The sequence below is a fragment of the Budorcas taxicolor genome, chromosome 11, assembly GCF_023091745.1.
Source record: "Budorcas taxicolor isolate Tak-1 chromosome 11, Takin1.1, whole genome shotgun sequence".
Classification (NCBI taxonomy): Eukaryota; Metazoa; Chordata; class Mammalia; order Artiodactyla; family Bovidae; genus Budorcas; species Budorcas taxicolor.
The window spans coordinates 131,995,223-132,014,617 of NC_068920.1; the positions used below are offsets into that span (position 1 = coordinate 131,995,223).

A 19,395-nucleotide genomic window follows, 5' to 3' on the forward strand; every position below is an offset into this window, starting at 1 on the left:
GAGGCGCGGCGGCGGCGGCGGCGGCGGCGCACAGCCTCCAGCGACGACCCAGACGGACCGGCGCCGCCGCAGGTGGGTGCGAGCCCTGCCCGGTGGGTAGCCTGGGACCCCGCCGCGGGCAGCCTGGCGATGCTGCGCGCCGCGGGGCTGGACCGCGGGCGGGGGCGGCCTCCTGGCTCCGGGTCGGATGCTGAAGGCGCAGTGCCTCCGCATCCCTTGCGGCTCGGACGCAGCAGGAGCGCCGGCTCCCGCCTCTGGGCGCCTCTCCGAGGTTACCCCTGAGAGCAGGTAGAGGGAGGGCCTGAAAAGGGAGACCTGAGACCTGAGCTCCTTCGCGGTGATGGGGCGGGGTGGGGGGTGGGGAGGGTGAAGTTCATCATCCCCCCAAGGGCTTTTCCCTTCTGGTCTTATTCGTTGCTCTGACAATCCCGGGGGGAGGGGAGGCTGGCAGGAGTTTCATCCTCATTTGACAGAGGAGGAGAAGGAGGAACCGAGGGTTATCACCCTGTTGGCAATGGCAGGGGAGCCCAGCTCTCAGGTGTGGGACTTCTTGGTCTGTATAGCCACTGCCTCTTCTCTTGCGAGGGGGTCGGGTTGTGATAGAGTCACAGGCGGCTCTGGAGGGAGGAATTAAGGCAGAAGATTGAGCTCCAAATAACTTCTGACAGTATTAGCTGGAAATGGAATGGATGCCCTGTGAGGTGCCAGACTCTTGTCCTGGGAAGTCCAGTAGAGGCTGATGGCCATCGACAGAGGTGCTGTGCAAGTGGTCAAGCAATGAAAAGGCTCTCCTACATCCTAGAGTCTCTGAAATCCTCAGGGAGCAATACTCACTGCCAGTCACTCTACCTACGTTTTCCAGTGCATCTACCTGAGCCCCTTCCAGATAGATACCGTTATCCTCCTGCTTTTTTCAGTTTGCATATTTTAGGCCTCACTATGGGGCATGAGGGGCTTCCCAGGTGGTCAGTGGTAAAGAACCTGCCTGCCAATGCAGGAGAGGTAAGAGACCAGTTCCATCCCTGGGTGGGGAAGATCCGCTGGAGGAGGGCATGGCAACCCACTCCAGTATTCTTGCCTGGGAAATCCCATGGACAGAGGACCCTGGCGGCTACAGTCCATAGAGTCAGGCAGAGTCGGACACAACTGAAGCGACTTAGCATGCACATGGGGCATGAGGGATATTAGTTTCCCAAAGAAGGATCAAATCTGAGTCCCCAGAAACCAAGCCCCCTGCACTGGGAGCACAAGGTCTTACCCACTGGACTGCAAGAGAAGTCCCTATCCTCATTTTTTAGAGTGAAGGCCCCACAACACCTGCCAAGATCACACTGTTAGTACTATGACAGACTGGATTCGATCAGAGTTTCAACTCTAAGGCTAGGCTCTCCTCCTATGCACCGATGCAAAGGCTTGAAGAAATCAAATACTGGAGGGTCATTGTGAGTGTGTGTGTGTGTGTGCGTGTGATGTAAATAACTGTATTGGATTATATAACGACTCTAATAATTGTGGTGGCTTTTCTGTGGTCATTAGGGTAAACTGTGTTTCAGCACATTGTAGTTATAGAAAATGATTAGGAACATATTTATTTGACAGGCAGTTTTCAATAACTGCTTTATTTCTGTTGCTTACAAGGGCTTCCCTGGTAGCTCAAACGGTACAGAATCTGCCCACAATGCTGGAGACCCAGGTTTGATCCCAGAGTCGAGAAGATCCCCTGGAGAAGGACATGGCAAACAACTCTTCAATAAATAGTTAGAAATGTGAAAGGATGAAGAAATCACATTACACCAACCTCATTAAATGTTACTTGAGCTGCCTTAGCCTGGTGGTGCTGGTGGTTTAGTCACGCAGTCGTGTCCGACTCTTTGTGACCCCATGGACTGTAGCCCATCAGGCTCCTCTGTTTATGAGATTTCCCAGGCAGGATACTGGAGTGGGTTGCCATACCTTCAACAGGGAATCTTCCCAATGCAGGGATCGAACCTGGGTCTACCTGCATTACAAGTGTATTCTTTACCAACTGAGCCACCAGGGAAGCATGCCTTAGTCTGGCTTCCTTTAAATCACAGAGGTGAGTTATCTGGGCTAAAAATGTCACATTTGGAAGCATGACTTAGGAGAATATTACTGAGATGACACTGAAAGCCCATTTGCAGTTATTTGCTTCTGAAGTGAACTGCAACCAGAGTGTTAAGGTTGTCAGGAAGGCCCAGGATATTTCAGGTAAGGGATGAAACAGCTTGGGCAAAAGAACTGCAAGGTGAAAGTGAAAAGTATTTCCACATACTCCTGAACCCATCTGTTTGAAGCAAAATGTTAGGATGATGGAAAATTGGAAGATGAGTCTAAAAATGGTAACACAATATCTGATCAGAGAAGGCCTTGAATGTCCAGGTGAAGACTGAACTATAATAGAAATAGGGACCCACTGAAGGTTTTGGAACAGTGGAATTCCAGCAAAAGATTGCTCTGATGCGGGTGTTGTGGTAGTTTGGTCACTAATTCGAATCTGCCTCTTGCCACCCCATGGACTGTAGCCCACAGGCTCCTTTGTCCATGGAATATTCAAGCAAGAATACTGGAATGGGTTGCCATTTCCTTCTCCAGGGGATCTTCCCGACCCAGGGACGGAACCCGGGTCTCCTACATTGCAGGCAGATGCTTTACTGACTGAGTTACCAGGGAAGCTGATGTGGCTATGGAGGGTTCTTTAAAACGAGAAGCTATCAGAGACAGGGACAAGAATAAGAGACTCCTTGTGCAAGGAGTAATTCGTTATCCACTCTGTGAAGTAAGTATTATTATCTCCATTCTGAGGGATAATTAACCTACCTAAGGTCACAGGGACAGTCTGTGGTGCAGCTGGGATCTGAACCTAGGTCTGGCTGGTGCCATAGCCCTGTCCACTGCACATGCTGAATAGTTGCCTGCGTGTGACAAACACATAGGACCAAGAGGAGGAGAATAAGAGCAATTCGTGTAGGCAGGGTTCAGGACCAGGTCATCCTTTTCAGGGCCCACTATTAGAAAAGATTGAGAATTTCAAGACAGAGACAGCAGAGCCTTAGTCTAAGCCCAGGGCTCTTCTGAGAGCAGAGCCCTGTGTGACTGCCAAGAAGCCAATCTATCATTATTACAATTGACAAATCGCCTCAAAGCTTAGTGGCCGAAAACAATAGCATTGACTATGCCTGTGAGTGTACATTCTGGGCAGGACTGTGAAGACAAGCTCAGTTCCGCTCCGGCAGTGTTGGCTGGGATAGCTGGAAGGCTGTGGCTTGGAATCATCTGCAGTTTTGCTCTCTCACCTGCCTGGCCCTTGGGTGGGAAGTGAGCAGCTGGGAGCTGCAGGAATCACAACCAGGACCTGTCAAGCATCCCTCTCCTTATGTGCTTCCTCCACGTGGTCTTGACAGCACAGCAGACTTCTTCCACATTGGTTCAGGGTGTATCTGCATGTCAAGAGAGGGAGAGAGAGAGAGCCAGAACCAGGCACAAACCCTGTTGTCTTTTATGACTCAGACTTGGAGGTTACTTGGCATCATTTCCACTGTTCATTATAAGTGAGTTCCTAAGTCCGGATCATATACAAGGAAAGGCAAATTTGACTTCAGCTATTTCTCACAAGAAAGACTTGGTAGATATGTTTTTCTCTTTTTTTCCCCCTTTCCTTTTTTTCTGTATTTTATTTTTATTGGGGTCTAATGGCTTTACAGTGTTGTGTTAGTTCCTGCCATACAATGAAGAGAATATGCTATGTGTTGTTTAGTTGCTAAGTTGTGACTGACAGTTTTGTGACCCCATGGACTATAGCCCGCCAGGCTCTACTGTCCGTGGGATTTTCCAGGCAAGAATACTGGAGTGGGTTGCCATTTCCTTCTCTAGGGGGTCTTCTCGACCCAGGGATCGAAACTGCTTCTCCTATGTTGTCAGGCAGGTTCTTTGCTGCAGTGCCATACATATACATGTATCCCCTCCCTCTTGAACCTCCCTTCTACCCCCTCATCCCACCTCTCTAGGTCATCACGGAGCATCGAGCTGAGAGTTCCCTGTGCTGTGCAGCAGCCTCCCACTAGCTAGCTATGGTAGTGTATATATGCCAAGGCTACTCTTCCAACTCATCCCACCCTCCCCTTCCCTCACTGAGGGTAGACACGTCTTTCAAACGAGCGCCGTTGGCCTAATGAGTGACTGGATTAGGGGGATCTGATGGGTGCTTCTCCTTTATGCCTGAACGGCTCCCACCAGTCATTCTTTGTAGTTTCCAAATGTCCTCTTTCAAAAGGCAACTCCTAGTGGTGATAATGCATTAAGCCTGGATAATAGGTTTTGGCAGCTCTGGGGGATTTAAATTATTCCTGTGCCTGCTGTTGGCCCAGGTCCTGACAGTAAACAGATGGGGAGGAGAAAGCAATTTGAAGATATCCAGGTGGGGAGACCAGAATGGTAGGTATATGTGAAGCCCCTGCAGAGCAGTCCAGAAAAACTTCTGGGAGGAAAATGCCTTATTGTATAATATCACCAGGCGCTGCCTTTTACACATCCTGTCTTATCGAACCTTCACCACACCCTGAGAGATGCTCTCGTCATCCTCATGTTACAGATCAAGGTTCTAAAACACAGAAGTCACACAGTTGGTGAGTTGCAGAGTCTGCATTTGAACTTAGGCCAGCCTGAGATTAGGGCCCGTACCGTTAAACTTTGGGCTACATCCCCTATTCCTTAGCAATTCTGTGTTTCTGTTTTTCTCTTAAATTGTAGTTTTAAGGTTTGTATCTTTTCCTATTTACATAAATATGTTAAGTGTTACGGAGAAAAAAGAATGAGTAATTTTACCTAATATTATCATCTTACTTACAAGTTAGTGCCTACCATATAGTAGGTGCTCAATAAATATAAGAATTGAATAAAACTAGCCCTTATTCTATAAACTTATATTGACACTTGCCTTCCCTACGAAGGCTCACCTCCTTGGTCCTTGTCACCAAAGGTCTTGACTTGGGCTGCTGCTTCCCATGGCATCCTCGGCTGCATCCTATGCCTACTGTCATTCTCCTTCTGGCCTCTTCTGGCCAGCTGGCTCATTCAACCATTTTGTGCCCCTATTTCCACCTTAGAGCCTGGAGCCCTCAGCCTCCTGTCTTCAAACCCACAGCACACTGGGTACCAAGAACTGGGTGAGGCAGCCCTCCTGTCCACTCACCTAGACCCTCGCTAAGCCATTGCTTCCTAACCATAAACCCGCTGTGGGCAGAGCCTTTTCTCTAATCCTCACCCTCACATAATGCTGCAGTTCTTGGATTTTCACTCAGTCTCCATAGGGTTTCCATGGAGATTTCCATCTCAAAGCCCCCGCTGGGAGTGGTGGTGAACAGCACCATCCTGAAAACCCTAAAGCTTTGAACGCTGTTCCCTCCAGTCCTTCATCACTTGTCTTCTGAACTTGATTCATTGTCTCTTTCATAATACAGAAGTTCATACTTTAAATATACTCAAATATGTCCATTTTTTTCCTTTAAAACAAATTAGAAATATTTATCATTTTTAATGGCTCTGTCACATAGTATGATTTGCTTAGCCTGTCTAAATGTTACACATTCAGGTTGTTTACAGTTCTTTGACTACTATTAATAGCACAGCTATAAATATCTTTATAATTTCTTTTCTATTTGTGTTCTTCCTTATGTAATCCTCAGGATGATACTGTTGGATCAGAGTTTTATGGCAATTAATTGGCAGGTTGCTCTAGAAATAGTTCAGGTTTATAGCTTTAGTTTATAGTTTATAGCTCCTAAAACAATATAGGTTAATACTCACTAATTCAATTTCTTCAAGGGTTGTAGGACTTTTAGAATTTGCAAAAAAACAAAACAAAATTTGCTATTTCTTTTGATGTCTGTTTCGATGTTAAGTTTTTCTAGGAAAATGGCTATATCTGCTAAGTTTACAACTTTCTTCTATTTCTACAGTTATGTCTGCTTTTAATTCCTAATGTTGTTTATTTGTGCCTTTTCTCTTTGTTCTTAATGAAAATTGTTGGAGGTTTTCTAACTTATTACTCCTTTTGAAGAAACACAGTTGTTTAGCTTTGGACGATCCTCTGTAGAAGGAAATGGCAATCCACTCCAGTACTCTTGCCTGAAAAACCCCATGAACAGAAGAACCTGGTAGGCTACGTATAGTCCAGTCCATGGAGTTGCAAAGTCAAACATGACTGGAGTGACTTAGCACACACAGATAGACGCACACTCCTTTCTACTGTGTTTTAAAATTCTTGTATCTTTTGTTACTTCATTTCTTTTAATTTCTTTGGGTTTATTCTCTTTTACTAGCTTCTTGAGTTGGAAGCTTAATTCATTAGCTTTTAGCCTTTCTTCTAAGTTTTTAAGCCAATTCATTTCCCCTGTAATACTGTTTTAGCTATGTATCTTGCTTTGATGTAAATGTTTCCAATATTATTCAATTTTAAGTACTGAAAATTTTCCATTATGATATTTTTCTCTGATGTATATTTAAGTGTGCCTTTTACAGTTTTTATATAACTAAGATTTTTTTTTTTAAGCTATACTATGCAGCTTGTAGAATCTTTGTTCCCCAACCAGAGATTGAACCCAGACCCTCATCAGTGAAAGCCCAGAGTTCTAACCACTGGACTGCCAGAGAATTCCCTAAATGAGATTTTTTACATCACTTTTGTTACTGATTCCTAATGTAATTGCTTTTAATCTCATAACAGTATGAAACTGATTCTTTAATACTCGTTGAGTCACATTCTTTGGCCTTCTGCTTTTCAGTTTTTATAAATAATCCACATGTGTTGAGAATATGCAGTTGCTAAGTGACTGGAGTTGGGTTCTCTATTTGTCCATTAGCTCAAGTTTAGTAAATGTTTTATCCAATCATCTGTCCACATTTTTACTAATTTTTAGTCTATTTAATCTTTCAGATACTGTTTGATATATGTTAAATTCTCCCCCATAATAGCAGATTAGATTTTTCTGACTGAGTTTATGCCAGCTTTTTTTCTAAAGACTTTGTTTTAGAGCAGTTCTAGGTTCGCAGCAAAACTGAGAAGTTTCCCATATAATTCCCTATACATGCACAGCCATGTCCATTATCACTGTGCCCCACCAGAATGGTACACGATGAATTGAGAACCTAAATTGACACAGCATAATCATCCAAAGTCCACAGTCAACCATAGGGTTCATCCTTGGTGTTGTACATACTATGGGTTTGAACAAATTCCCTGGAGGAGGAAATGGCAACCCACTCCAGTATACTTGCTTGGGAAATCTCATGGACAGAGGAGCCTGGCAGGGTACAGTCCCTGGGGTCACAAAGAATTGGGCATGATTTAGCAACTAAATAACAATAGGTGTGTAGTGTTATGCCATTTATCCTTTTAGATGTTTTTAGGCTACTTGTTAGGTTTCTACAGGTTCAGAATTATACCTTCCTAGGGGATTAAATTTTCATGCATTTTATAATGACATGCTTTTATCTATAATAACGCTTTTCACCTTAAGGTCCATTTATTCTAATATTGATAAAGCTATGCTTGTTTTCTTTTCTCTAGTATTGCTTCATGTATCCTTTTCCCACCATTTTGCTTTCAACTTTTCTGTGTTAATCTCTTAATCTCTTGAAAATTGCATGTGATTTGTATGTTGTTTTATGTAATTTTGATAATCTCTATTTCTTAACTTATGAGTTTATACAATTTATGTTTATTATGATTACTGATATACTTGAATCTATTTTACTATCTTATTTTATGCTTTCTACCTGTCTTCCTTTTTAATCATTTAATTAATTTTTAGCTTCTCTTTTTTCTGTTTTCCTGCCTTCCTTTGGAATGATTTTTAAAAATTTCCATTGCTTTTTTTTCTGCTTGTTTGAGGTCAAACATTTCATTTCTATCTTTTAGTGGTTATTAGAAAATTTTTACATGCATAGTTAACAGTTGATCATTATGTCCACTCTCTTCCCAAACAACTGTCCTCACCTTATATCTTAATGTTGTCCAATAATGTAGCTCACACCATCTTTTTTTGCTCCATATAGTAATATAATTATCATTGTTTAACAATCTTTGTTAGATTTCCCCACATTCTGATTTTGTGTGTGTGTGTGTGTGTGTGTGTGTGTGTGGTTGCGCTGGGTCTATTTTTACGAGCAGGCTTTCTCTAGTTGTGCAAGCTAGGGCTACTCTTCACTGTAGTGCCCTGGCTTCCTGTTGTGATGGTTTCTCTTGTGGAACACAGGCTCTAGGCGCATGAGCTTCAGTAGTTGCTGCACGCTGGCTCAATAGTTATGGTTCACAGGCTTAGTTGCTCTGCTCCATGTGGAATCTTCCCAGGCCAGGGATTGAACTCGTGTCCCCTGCATTGGCAGTCGAATTCCTATCCACTCTACCACCAGAGAAGTCCCATTCTGATTTCTTCTTTTACCCTTTTTCCATGCATTCCAAATGTTCCTTCTGGGATCATTTTCCTTCTTCCTGAGTTATATCTCTTAGAATTTCCTTTAATAGAGAACTGTTGGTGGTAAATTCTCTAATTTGTTATCTAAAATTTGTCAAACATTTTTTGTTTAATCTCATTCTTAAAAGATAATTTTGCTGAGAATAAAAATCTAAAATGGCCATTTCCCCCACCCCTTTTTGACACATTGAAATATTATACTACTGTGTTCTGGCATCACTGTTGTTTTTTTTTAAATAATATTATATAAGCGTTATGTGTACTTTATATTTATACCTCTGTGTCCCCTACAGTGGGATTACCATAAAAAAATTTAGTTTCCATCCATCAATATACATTGTATCTCCCTTATCCACTTTACCCTCCCCCAGCCCCTCCTCTCTGGTAACCATTGTTCTCTTCTCTAGATCTATTTGTTTGTTTTGGTTTGATTTGTTCATTTATTTTATTTTTATTTTTTAAATAATTTTTCATATTCTGCATATGAGTAAAATCATATGGTATTTGTCTGCTCCATCTGACTTATTTCATTTGGTTTAGTACCCTCAAGGTCCATCCATGTTGCCACAAATGGCATTATTTCATCCTTTCTTATGGCTGAGTAGTATTCCATCATGTGTATGTGTGTGTGAGTATACACATGTAAATATATATATATATATACATGTATATATATCACATGTTTCTATATCTTGGTTATAGTAAATAATGTCATAGTAACATAGGGGTGCATTGTTCAGTCACTCAGTCACGTCCGGCATTTTGCAACCCCATGGACTATAGCACGCCAGGCTTCCCTGTCCTTCACCATCTCCCAGAGCTTGCTCAAGCTCATGTCCACTGAGTCAGTGATGGCATCACTGTTGCTGTTGTGAAATCATCTGTCTGTCTAATTATGCTTCCTTTTAGGTGATTTGTCTTTTCTGTTTGAGTACTTTTGAGATTTTCTCTTTTTCTTGGTTTTCTGTTTTTTCAGAACAGCAATTCTAGATGTGTATTTCTGTTTATTTAATCTGCCTGGGATTGTTGGGCTTCCTGGATGGGAGTGTCAGTGTTTTGCAACATAGAATACTCTCAGCTACTATTTCTTCAAATTCTGTTTTTAATCCAATTTTCTCTATTATCTCCTCCATGCTGCTTTGTTTTATATTTTATATGTCTTTGACTCAATTAACTGTACTCTGGACTATTTATTTAGATCTATTCTCCAGTTCACTAATTCTTACATCACCTGTCTAATTTATTTAATTCACTCATTGCATTTAAAAAAGAACCAATCTTTTCTTTGTATAAATTACATTTTGAGAGGATAGCTATTTGAATCCCAACTATATGTAAGGAATCTCCTGTTAGTCTCTTCACATTCAATGGGCCCAAGCATTCTTTATCTCTGGTCTTTGCTACTGCATGAAGCATTCAGCTGATAATTTAAGTTCAGTTGGCTTGGTTTGGCAGATACCCTAGGCAAAAGTTGACTTCAAGCACAGTTTTCCCCTAGGGATTACTGTTTCCACTGTGGCTTTATGCTCTGGGTATTTCTTACTTTCTTGCCAACTAAATGCATTTAAAAATATACTTTCTATTTTTATCTAGCTTTGTGGTTACTTTCATTGGAACGTTTATTCTCATACTCCCAGACATGGAAGCCTGGATATTTTTCTAGTCCATCCTTTCATTGAGGTGTGTTCCCTGTGGCAGGACCTCTAAAGGTCCCCAAGCAGTACAGAGAGCTCAGTTCTGTCTCCCTTGGATGGGTCCAAGACCTATCTTCTCTCCTGGCTACAATAACTAAAGCCCAAGGATCTACGTTGCCAGCCAAAGTTCATGAACATTCTTATTTTTTTTTAACCTATATATTTACTTATTTTTGGTTACGTTGGGCCTTGGCTGCAGCATGAAGGAACTTCTGTTGTGCTTGGTCTCAGTAGTTGAGGCATATGAGCTTAGTTGCCCCGCAGCATGTGGGGTCTTAGTTCTTGGACCAGGGATTAAAACCACGTCCTCTGCATTGGAAGATGGATTCTTTTACTGGATCACCAGGGGAGTCCCCATGAACAGCGTTAAGGCAGCTGTGCATCTCCTTGGCCACACCAACAAACCATGTAGACTTACTGTATCTTTTCAGGCCAACTTATGCATAGAAAAATGGGGACAGTTTCTATGACTCTCAGTAGCTTCACCTACTTGTGGTCTTCCATGCTCAAGACAGCTCTATTTGTGTAATAGCTACACAATCACCCACCTGTTGGTCAGATGCTCACCAGCTCTAGGAAGATGTCTTAGGAAGATGATATCTTCCTTTGCAGTGGTCCTGAACCTTGTCAGGGTCATGGAACTCCTTGAGAATCGGCTGAAAGCTATGCTCCTTTCTCCAGGAAAATTCAATGCCAGCCAGAGTATAGGGCACTATTTCAGAGGGTTCCTAATTGTCTGCTGTAGACCATCAAGGACCTGTTGATTTGTCTTCCTAGAGATGAGTTTGAGGTTTCAGGCCTCAGCTCTGGAGGGCTTCTGCTTCCTCAGAAACTCCCATGATATGTACACAATCCTGGGACTAATGAGAAAGCTTCTTGCTCTGTGCTTTGGTTGATCCCCTATTTGACCATTTTTATTTAATCAGTTGATTGTGCTGCCAATGGACCTACACAATGTAGGCCTAAAAGAACATTTTTGTTTTTGTTTTTTTCCTTTCTACTGAGATCTGGTTTCCCCAACTGCATTTAGTAAACAGCAGTTCTTGGGACCACTGTTATATTGACCCTGATTTGTTGTGTTTTCAAGCCCTACCTGAGTGTTGACCTATTTCAAAGAGTCTTGAGTTTCTTTTGATTTGTTCTTTAGTGAGTTTTTAATAAATGCAAACAATTTATTTCCCTCCCTATTTAAGGCTTTTTGTGACTCTCTGCATTTCGTTTTTAAAAAATATTTATTTAATTGGCTACACCAGGTCTTCGTTGCGGCATGTGGGATCTTTTAGTTTCAGGATGCAAACTCTTAGTTGTGGCTTGATGGGATCTAGTTCCCCACCAGGGATTGAACCTAGGCCCCCTGCATTGGGAGGGTAGAGTCTTAGCCACGGGACCACCAGGGAAGTCCCACTCTTGGCATGTCTAGTTTGGCCTTTTTCTTAACCTCTCTGAACTACTGGAGAAGGAAATGGCAACCCACTCCAGTGTTCTTGCCTGGAGAATCCCAGGGATGGCGGAGCCTGGTGGGCTGCCGTCTATGGGGTCACACGGAGTCGGACACGACTGAAGCGACTCTGTAAAATAATTGGACTGAACTAAATCAGACATGCTTAAAACTGCACTTCTCTGAGCACTTCCCCAGCCACCCATTAATGTTACCTGTGAAATAGGGATCATTAGCATATCGTTTCTGTTTTATTTGGGTATCTTCCTCAAGGCTTTGTGCATTAATACTCTGCAGGGGTATGCGGGCTGGAGTGGGGGATGATTATAGGAGCGGCAGTGAGGGCTAGCAGCTGTGACAAAAGTTGCTATAGCAGCTCCTGACAGCTCTCTGACATCATGAGTCTGGAGTGACTTGGGCACGCACTTCTCTGGGGGGAACAGGAGTGGGGTGCAGGGAGAGGCTCCTGTCTGCAGCTTGGCTTCTCCCAACACAGGTCTGCAGTATGCCCTCTATGTGCTGGATCTGAAATAAGATTTACTGGGGATGGCTGACGTCCTGTGTGGCTCCTCCCTGTGCAGGAGTCCTGTCCCCTAGATGGCAGGTAGAGGCAGAGGGAGGCGTTGCTGTCTAATCCATCCATCCCCGCTATGTGGCAGACCCCTTCCCTCTGCTTCCCTATTCCTGTTCCTACTTCCAGTTATAGGAAGGATGTTACCTGTGATGATGAGAACGTTACTGCTGCTGCTCCTGCCCCTGAGTCAGGCTGCTCCCAAGGATGGCACCATGAGGTAATGGCATTCAGAGGGCAGAGCCATGGGCCGGGAGCAGGGGGGAGTCTCAGAGAGTGTAGTGTGGGCCCCTCTGGAATCTGGGAGAGTGGGTATATGCTCCTTGACTTCTGTGTCATCCCCACCACCTCAACCACTGCATTGTGCTTGTCGGAGTATCCTCTCCAAAGTGGGCATCAACACCTGTTTTCTGGATTCACTTGGAACTGGGAGCTCGTTTCCAATGAGGTGTGAGGTTATGTGCTTGGGAAGGGGCTGCCCTTATCAGGAGCTTCTTACAGTGGAAGCTCCAAAGAAATAGAGATCCTTAGTATATCATTTCTGTTTTATTCGAGTATCTTCTTCGAGGTTTTGTGTATTAATACTATGCAGGGGGTATGCGGGCTGGGGTCAGGGGATGGATACATGAGCAGCGGCGAGGGCTGGCAGCAGTGACAAAAGTTCCTGTAACAGCTCCTGACAGTTCTCTGACATCACACGTCTGGAGTGACTTGGGCAAACAGGGATCCCCGTCCAGAACTAAGAGAAAATCTTGAGCGTTATAAAAACCCTTGAGCAGATTGAAACTCTAAGACCAACGTCTACGCCTCAACGTGGGGGGTGAAAAGAGTCCATTTTGTGTTATGGAGCACATTGGGTCTATATAAAACTGGGCAGTACCAGGGCTCAGCTAGAGACCTGTCCCTTAGCAACCAACATCACAGGAAAAGAGTTGCCACAATCCACATCGTCCTGCCGCCCACTGTGCTGGTTCCTTGGAGCACTACCTTGTGTCTACTGGGTGTGGCCTCCTCTAGCCACCACCTAACCAGATATTTTATTTGGATTTTCACTTAACCTCTAAGGTAGAAATCTGCAAAGGCAGAATCTGGGGAGTAAGGTCGTGCTCCTGAGGTTCCCCCCAAGGCTTTTGGGGACCCGGAGAAGCAGCTCCTTTTGGGCCTGGGAGGTGATCTCTATCAGGAGCTTGGGAGACAAGACTATGAGGCTGGGCCCTTGGGGAGGCTCTTTGCAAGGCCAGTCCTTCCCTCCCTCTCCAGGTTGGACCCTGAAGCACAGCATCTGCCTCTGCCCAACCCCTTCGAGCCAGGCCAGGAGCAACTTCGGTGAGTAGGCTGGGGTGAGGCCAGGCCTGGGGCTGCAGACTGGTGTCTAGTGGGCTGATTTTCCACTTTTTTGCCAGACTTTTACAGAGCTACCTAAAGGGACTAGAGAGGATGGAAGAGGAGCCAGAGAACATGAGCCGAGAGCAGGGTAAGAGGCTGGGCTGATGGGGCCAGTGGACGGGAGGCTCAGGGCAACCAGAGCTGGGACTGACGTCGGGCCATCCCGTGACTCCTGCCTGATCCAGCTGTCCCCTGATGCCTCTTCTGATCCAGCTTCTCTTCCTTAGTTCTCCTCTACCTCTTTGCTCTCCACGACTACGACCAGAGTGGACAGCTGGATGGCCTGGAGCTGCTGTCCATGTTGACAGCCGCTCTGGCCCCTGGAGCTTCTGACTCTCCCACCACCAACCCGGTAAGCCCTTCTTCTTCTCCATGAAGAAGACCCAGCTCCTTGGGGTTTTGGGGTTTATTTTAATTTTATTTATTTTTGGCTTTACTGGGTCTTCATTGCTGCAGGCAAGCTTTCTCTAGTTGTGGCAAGTCAGGCTGCTCTCCAGTTGTGGTCTTTGGGTTTCTCATTGCGGTGGCTTCTCTTGTCGCAGAGCACTGCCTAGGGTGCACAGGCTTCAGTAGTTGTGGTGTGTGGGCTTAGTTACCCCCAGGCATGTGGAATCTTCCTGGACCAGGGCTTGAACCCATGTCCCCTTCATTGGCAGGGGGATTCTTAACCACTGAGCCACCAGGGAAGTCTGCTTTTGTTTTTCTCATCATGACTTTTTTTTTTATAGTGAATCCCCTGTAAAAAGAGGGCTCAGAGCCTGCATAGAAGGGATGTAGGTCGTATGGGGAGGGTCAGGGTTCCTGGGGGCATCTCCAGTCACTACAGACTCTTCCACAGGTGATCCTGGTAGTGGACAAGGTGCTGGAGACTCAGGACCTGAATGGGGATGGGCTTATGACCCCTGCAGAGCTTGTCAACTTCCCTGGAGAGGCTCCAAGGCACACAGAGCCCAGAGAGCCTCCGGAGCCACAAGATGTTGGGATGCAGCCTCTGTTGGCTAAAAGCCCACTGAGACAAGACGCATATGAAGCTCTGAGTCCTGGAGAAGCAGCTGGAGGACAGGCAGAGACCAGAATGGAGTTCTTGGAGCCTGTACAGGAGGCTGGGGGACAGGCTGATGCTGTAAGAGAAGCCCCAGGCCCTGGAGGGCAGGTTGGGGGACAGGTAGAGACTGGGGACGCTGGAGGGAGAGCAGAAGAACTTCTAGGAGAAACACTGGGGTCTAAGAACGCCCCAAATGAGCTTGAGATTCATGCTATTCAACTGGAGAATAGTGAGATGTAAACCTTGAGGGTACAGGTTTGCACCACTAGAAGTCTCAGTGTTGGAACATAAGCTCTAAGGGTAGGGTGTGTATATTAGGATGACTACCACCTCTGTGCCCCCTCCTTGGCCCCAGTAGGTGGTAGGTCTTTCTGTGCAGTTCAGTTCAGTCTGTGCAGTTCAGGGAGACCCTAAGTTGAAGGGCAGCTTTAGGGACCAGATGACCAATAAAGAACTGAATGAACCCATCCCCCTGGGCCATCGATCCTCTGGCCCAGCATGCCCTGGCCTCAGACTGCAGGGGTCAGGGACCAGACAGGCCTCTTGGGAGGGCAGGAATTCAGTTTACCCAGTGTTCCCAGACGAGACACAGAAGAGTTCAGCACTAGGCCACAGCCAGCTGCAGACAACTGGGGAAGGGAGCCCAGCCTCTCCCCAGGGCCCAACCACCAACACACCCTCCTGTATTCAGGGCAGGTCTGCTCCATCACCCTGTATCTGCTCCCCACCCCTGAAAATATTAATAATAACTGCCATTTACAGAGTGCCTAGTGCACACCGGGCATCGTGCTGGGCATTTTATAGATGGTGATTTCATCCTCACCATAATTATATGACCAGATGGAATGATCTCTATTTGACAGATAAGGAAATTGGGGAAGATGGAATTCAGTAACATACCCAAGGTGAAAGTGAAAATCACTCAGTCGTGTCCTACTCCTTGCAACCCCATACAGTCCATGCAATTCTCCAGGCCGGAATACTGGAGTGGGTAGCCTTTCCCTTCTCCAGAGGATCTTCCCAACCCAGGGATTGAACCCAGGTCTCCTGCATTGTGGGCGGATTCTTTACCAGCTGATCCAAAAGGGAAGCCCAAGAATACTGGAGTGGGTAGCCTATCCCTTTTCCAGGGGATCTTCCCAACCCAGGGATTGAACCCAGGTCTCCCGCATTGCGGGCGGATTCTTTACCAGCTGAGCCAAAAGGGAAGCCCAAGAATATTGGAGTGGGTAGCCTATCCCTTTTCCAGGGGATCTTCCCAACCCAGGAATTGAACCGGGGTCTCCTGCGTTGCAGGCAGATTCTTTACCAACTGAGCTATCAGGGAAACCCATACCTAAGGTGACGTAGGTAATTAGTGGCTGATTTGAATTCAGGTCTGTCTGACTCTAAAACCCATACCTTTGATCACATTCTATGGCCTCACCCTGCTGCCCCAACTCCCACATGGGCATTTGCTGATTCCCACATGCCTTCAGTCTGGGTCTCTCCCAGGGAAGGCACCACTGTATCCTGGGTCACATTTGTGGCCGAGGCACCGTCTTGACTCCAAGGAAACTTCCAGAGTGGGGCTTCGGGGCAGTTACTGGGGAGATATTTTTGAATTGCAGAGGCTCCACCAAACCACAGAGTAGGCTCCCTGCCTGCTGGCCTGTCAGGTTGGCTCAGCCACGTGGACGTGCCTGTGGCCACTGGAGTCTTGTGACAGCACCAGCACCCAGAGGAGCTTGTCTCATGGCTTGTGGTTATTGGGAAGGCTCCCTGGGGTGCAAGGGGTTAAGTCTCCCCTCCCACTAGGAAGGCTCCAAGTCAGGCCCTCTATCCTTGCCTCCTGGGCACTGACACCCGTACTGGTAGCTGCTCTTCACCAGGAAGACCTGGGCCTCCAGCAAGGGCACAGCTCATGGCAAGCCTGGGTCGCTTCCTGATGCTCTGGTCTCTGCAGGCCCTCCTCTGGGCCTGGACAAGAGGTGAATTTGGGGAAATAGAGAAAAAGAGGGTGAAGGATTGTTGGATCAAAACCTCTGGAATCCCCAGCCAGAGCAGCTCAGTCATTGAAAACCCACAGACTGCCAGGAGGAAGCTGGCTCTGGGAAGATTTATTTGCTCTGCGACTCTGCCAAGTGAGATGCCAGGTCACAGGTGGAGCCCTCCCACAGCCCAGATCGGCCCAGGGAGAAGGGCAGCCCGATGCCAGGCTGGCCGCAGAGGAGAAGGCAACAGGAGCCAGTGACGCCAGCCTGGGGCAGGGTGTGAGCCGGTGCCCACTGCCACAGGGCACTCATACGATGCCATCAAAACCCTGCAGACCGCACTTCTTGCCAGCCACCTGGCAGCCGAACCTCAGAGCCTCCTGCATGCTCTTCCCTAGAGAGAGGGACGAGTGGCCAGGTCAGCCGGGTCTTCCGGGCCCCAGCCCTGTGCCTCCTGCTGGGGTACTCACCCTGGGACAGGCTGAAGATGACCGCTGCGTTGAAGGTGTCTCCGGCCCCCAGAGTGTCCACCACGTGGGGCGGTGGGAAAGCGTCGGAGTGGAGCAGCCGTCCATCAGGGCCCAGCGCGTCGGCGCCCTCCTCCGCCCAGGCACACACCAGCGTGGCCCTGCGACACCCTCCACTCAGGGAGCTGTTAGCCCAGCCCTGGCCCCAGCCTTGTCCCCCTCCCAGGGCAGACCCTGGATGCCAGGCTCCCTCACCCCTCACACCCACACCGGGGCGCGGCCTGGCTTCTGCGAGCTCACCCCTTCCTCACGCGGCTATACAGGCCCCTCAGGGCCTCCTCTGCTGACCGGAACCCGAAGTGCTTGGCCACATCTTTGCTGACAAACACCTGTGGGCAGTGGAAGACAGGCTGATGGTCATCTGAGCTCTAGCCCCAGCTGTCCCATACCAGCAGCTGCCTGATATTGATATTATAACGCTGCTCCTCCAACATGGCCGCCTAAGCCCTCAGGTAGCGTCCCGCTGTACCTCACGAAAGGTTTTCTCACTCGCTCAAGATATGCTGGAAAGCAGCCATGTAAGCTGTGACACAAAAGTCCCAGCCTATTTGTTCTAAGATCAACGAATCTCCTCACAATTGAAAACCCAGGGTGGGTCTTGAGCGCCATCTTGGGGTGCAGTTTACCATAAGCGGGTTAAATCACGGCTCTGAGGAGGGTTTTGGTTTTGTTTGGCTTTCCTCCTACAACTGTGCCCTCTAAGTCTGATTTTTTCATCTTTAAAACAAAGGGGGGGGGGGGGTTCTAGAGCTTTCTTAACACCAGCTACACATTAGAATCACCAAGGAGTTTTATTTAAAAATACTTCAGGCTCCACCTCTATCAACCAAATTGAAAAAAAAAAAACAAAAAAGAAGGTGGAGTTAAGGCATCCACATTTTTTAATGTGCAGCCAAGGGCCCAACCTGCTTTCCTATGGTGCTAGGATTATCACCCAGATTCCATTTATGTTCCAAGTTTACATGGGCAAGTCCTCTTCCCACCCTCCCTCACCCCCTAGTGGCTCCCACCCCATAGTTGGAAGGCATTGTGCTGTTCTACCCGCTGGAGCATCTTCACCTGCTCTGATGCGCTCTGGCCCTGGAGCAGAGCAGGGCAGGGCAGGGCAGGAAGCTCAGAACCAGCCGGGCTCATTCTTCCCTTCTAAAGGAAAAGACAGGAGGCCCATTGAGGAGAGGCTGGCCCTGTGGCTGGCTGTCCTGGCCTTGTACATTCCATCTGGAGATACCCATGAGCCCCCTGGGGTTGAGAAATTCTACTTCTTGGCTACTGTGGAGGGCTGTGCAAGAGCCCAAAGCAGGGAGTCTGTCTCTTTGCTTTGCCCTCACCTGCCAACATCACCATGTGTGAAAGGCAGGATAAGGGAATATTCAGACTCCATTTAAGAACCAAAGTAAGCTGGATGTGGCTGGGAGCTGGGGGGAGTGTGTGGGGTTGGGGGGTGGGTGCTGCAGGGGACGCTTACCACATCTCCATAACCAAACAGCTGGTACAGCTCCTCACGCGGCTTCTCCACCTCCACAGACACCTGGATCTTGCTCTCTGGAGGCTGCCTGGCATTGTGCTGTTCTATCCGCTGGAGCATCTTCACCTGCTCTGATGCATTCCGGCCCTGGAGCAGAGCAGGGCAGGGCAGGCAGCTCAGGACCAGGCAGGCTCATTCTTCCCTTCCTGCTGGAACTATGGGTGATGGGGGGAGAGGAGCCAGGGCTGCTGAGCTGGAACTCATCCTAAGTCTCAGAATTCCAATGCTGTTATGGACCTTGGAGACCTTATCAACCAGCCCTCCCACTTCACAGATGAGAAGACTAAAGAATAAAAGAGACTTTCCTGGGACTTCCCTGGCAGTCTAGTGGTTAAGACTTAGCACCCCCAATGCAAAGGGCATGGGTTCAATCCCTAGTCAAGGAACTAAGGTCCCATATGCTACACAGTGTGACCAAAAAAAGAGAGACTTTCCTAAGGACTACAATAAATTAAATGACAAAGCTAGGACTAGAACTCAGGACTTCTCAAGATCTCCTTCCATCTAGACTCTAAATGTTCTCTTGGAATGAAGACTCTAGTTTCCTTTATTTGGGAGCTGGGTTGGGGCCTCTCATTCCTGCCTTCCCCAGAGTTAACAGATCAGGTCTCCCACAGGCTGGCTCCTGCCAGAGGCTGAATCTGGAGGGGGTGGGGCAGCCTGTAACAGAAAGCATCGGACTTTGCCTAGAGCCAGCCTCCTGCTTCTGGTGCCTATATCCTGCTGTGTGATCTTGAGTACATT

At 47.1% G+C, this 19,395-nt stretch overlaps 2 protein-coding genes across 3 annotated transcripts in view; one reads left to right on the forward strand and one right to left on the reverse strand.

Moving 5' to 3' along the window:
• On the forward strand, window positions 1–17,810 carry CGREF1 (cell growth regulator with EF-hand domain 1). Its single transcript, XM_052649585.1, has 6 exons — window positions 1–72; window positions 12,325–12,415; window positions 13,456–13,521; window positions 13,599–13,669; window positions 13,809–13,933; window positions 14,420–17,810. The coding sequence occupies exons 2-6, from the start codon at window positions 12,336–12,338 to the stop codon at window positions 14,864–14,866; spliced, it is 789 nt and encodes a 262-aa protein (XP_052505545.1). The 5' UTR covers window positions 1–72; window positions 12,325–12,335; the 3' UTR covers window positions 14,867–17,810.
• KHK (ketohexokinase) overlaps window positions 16,711–19,395 on the reverse strand; it is a 12,913-nt gene continuing 10,228 nt past the window's right edge. For both annotated transcript variants that reach the window (XM_052649583.1, XM_052649582.1), the window contains 4 exons: window positions 18,592–18,738; window positions 17,367–17,455; window positions 17,070–17,227; window positions 16,711–16,993 (listed from right to left, as the gene is read on the reverse strand). In XM_052649583.1, coding sequence (XP_052505543.1) covers window positions 16,908–16,993; window positions 17,070–17,227; window positions 17,367–17,455; window positions 18,592–18,738 — 480 coding nt within the window. In that variant the 3' untranslated portion in view covers window positions 16,711–16,907. The remainder of the gene's footprint in view (window positions 16,994–17,069; window positions 17,228–17,366; window positions 17,456–18,591; window positions 18,739–19,395) is intronic.

Coding starts and splice junctions, on each gene's coding strand:
- CGREF1 (XM_052649585.1), top strand. CDS start 12,336: ATGTTACCTGTGATGATGAGAACGTTACTGCTGCTGCTCCTGCCCCTG. Junction 13,522..13,598: donor CCAGGCCAGGAGCAACTTCG/GTGAGTAGGCTG, acceptor CTTTTTTGCCAG/ACTTTTACAGAGCTACCTAA. Junction 13,934..14,419: donor ACTCTCCCACCACCAACCCG/GTAAGCCCTTCT, acceptor ACTCTTCCACAG/GTGATCCTGGTAGTGGACAA.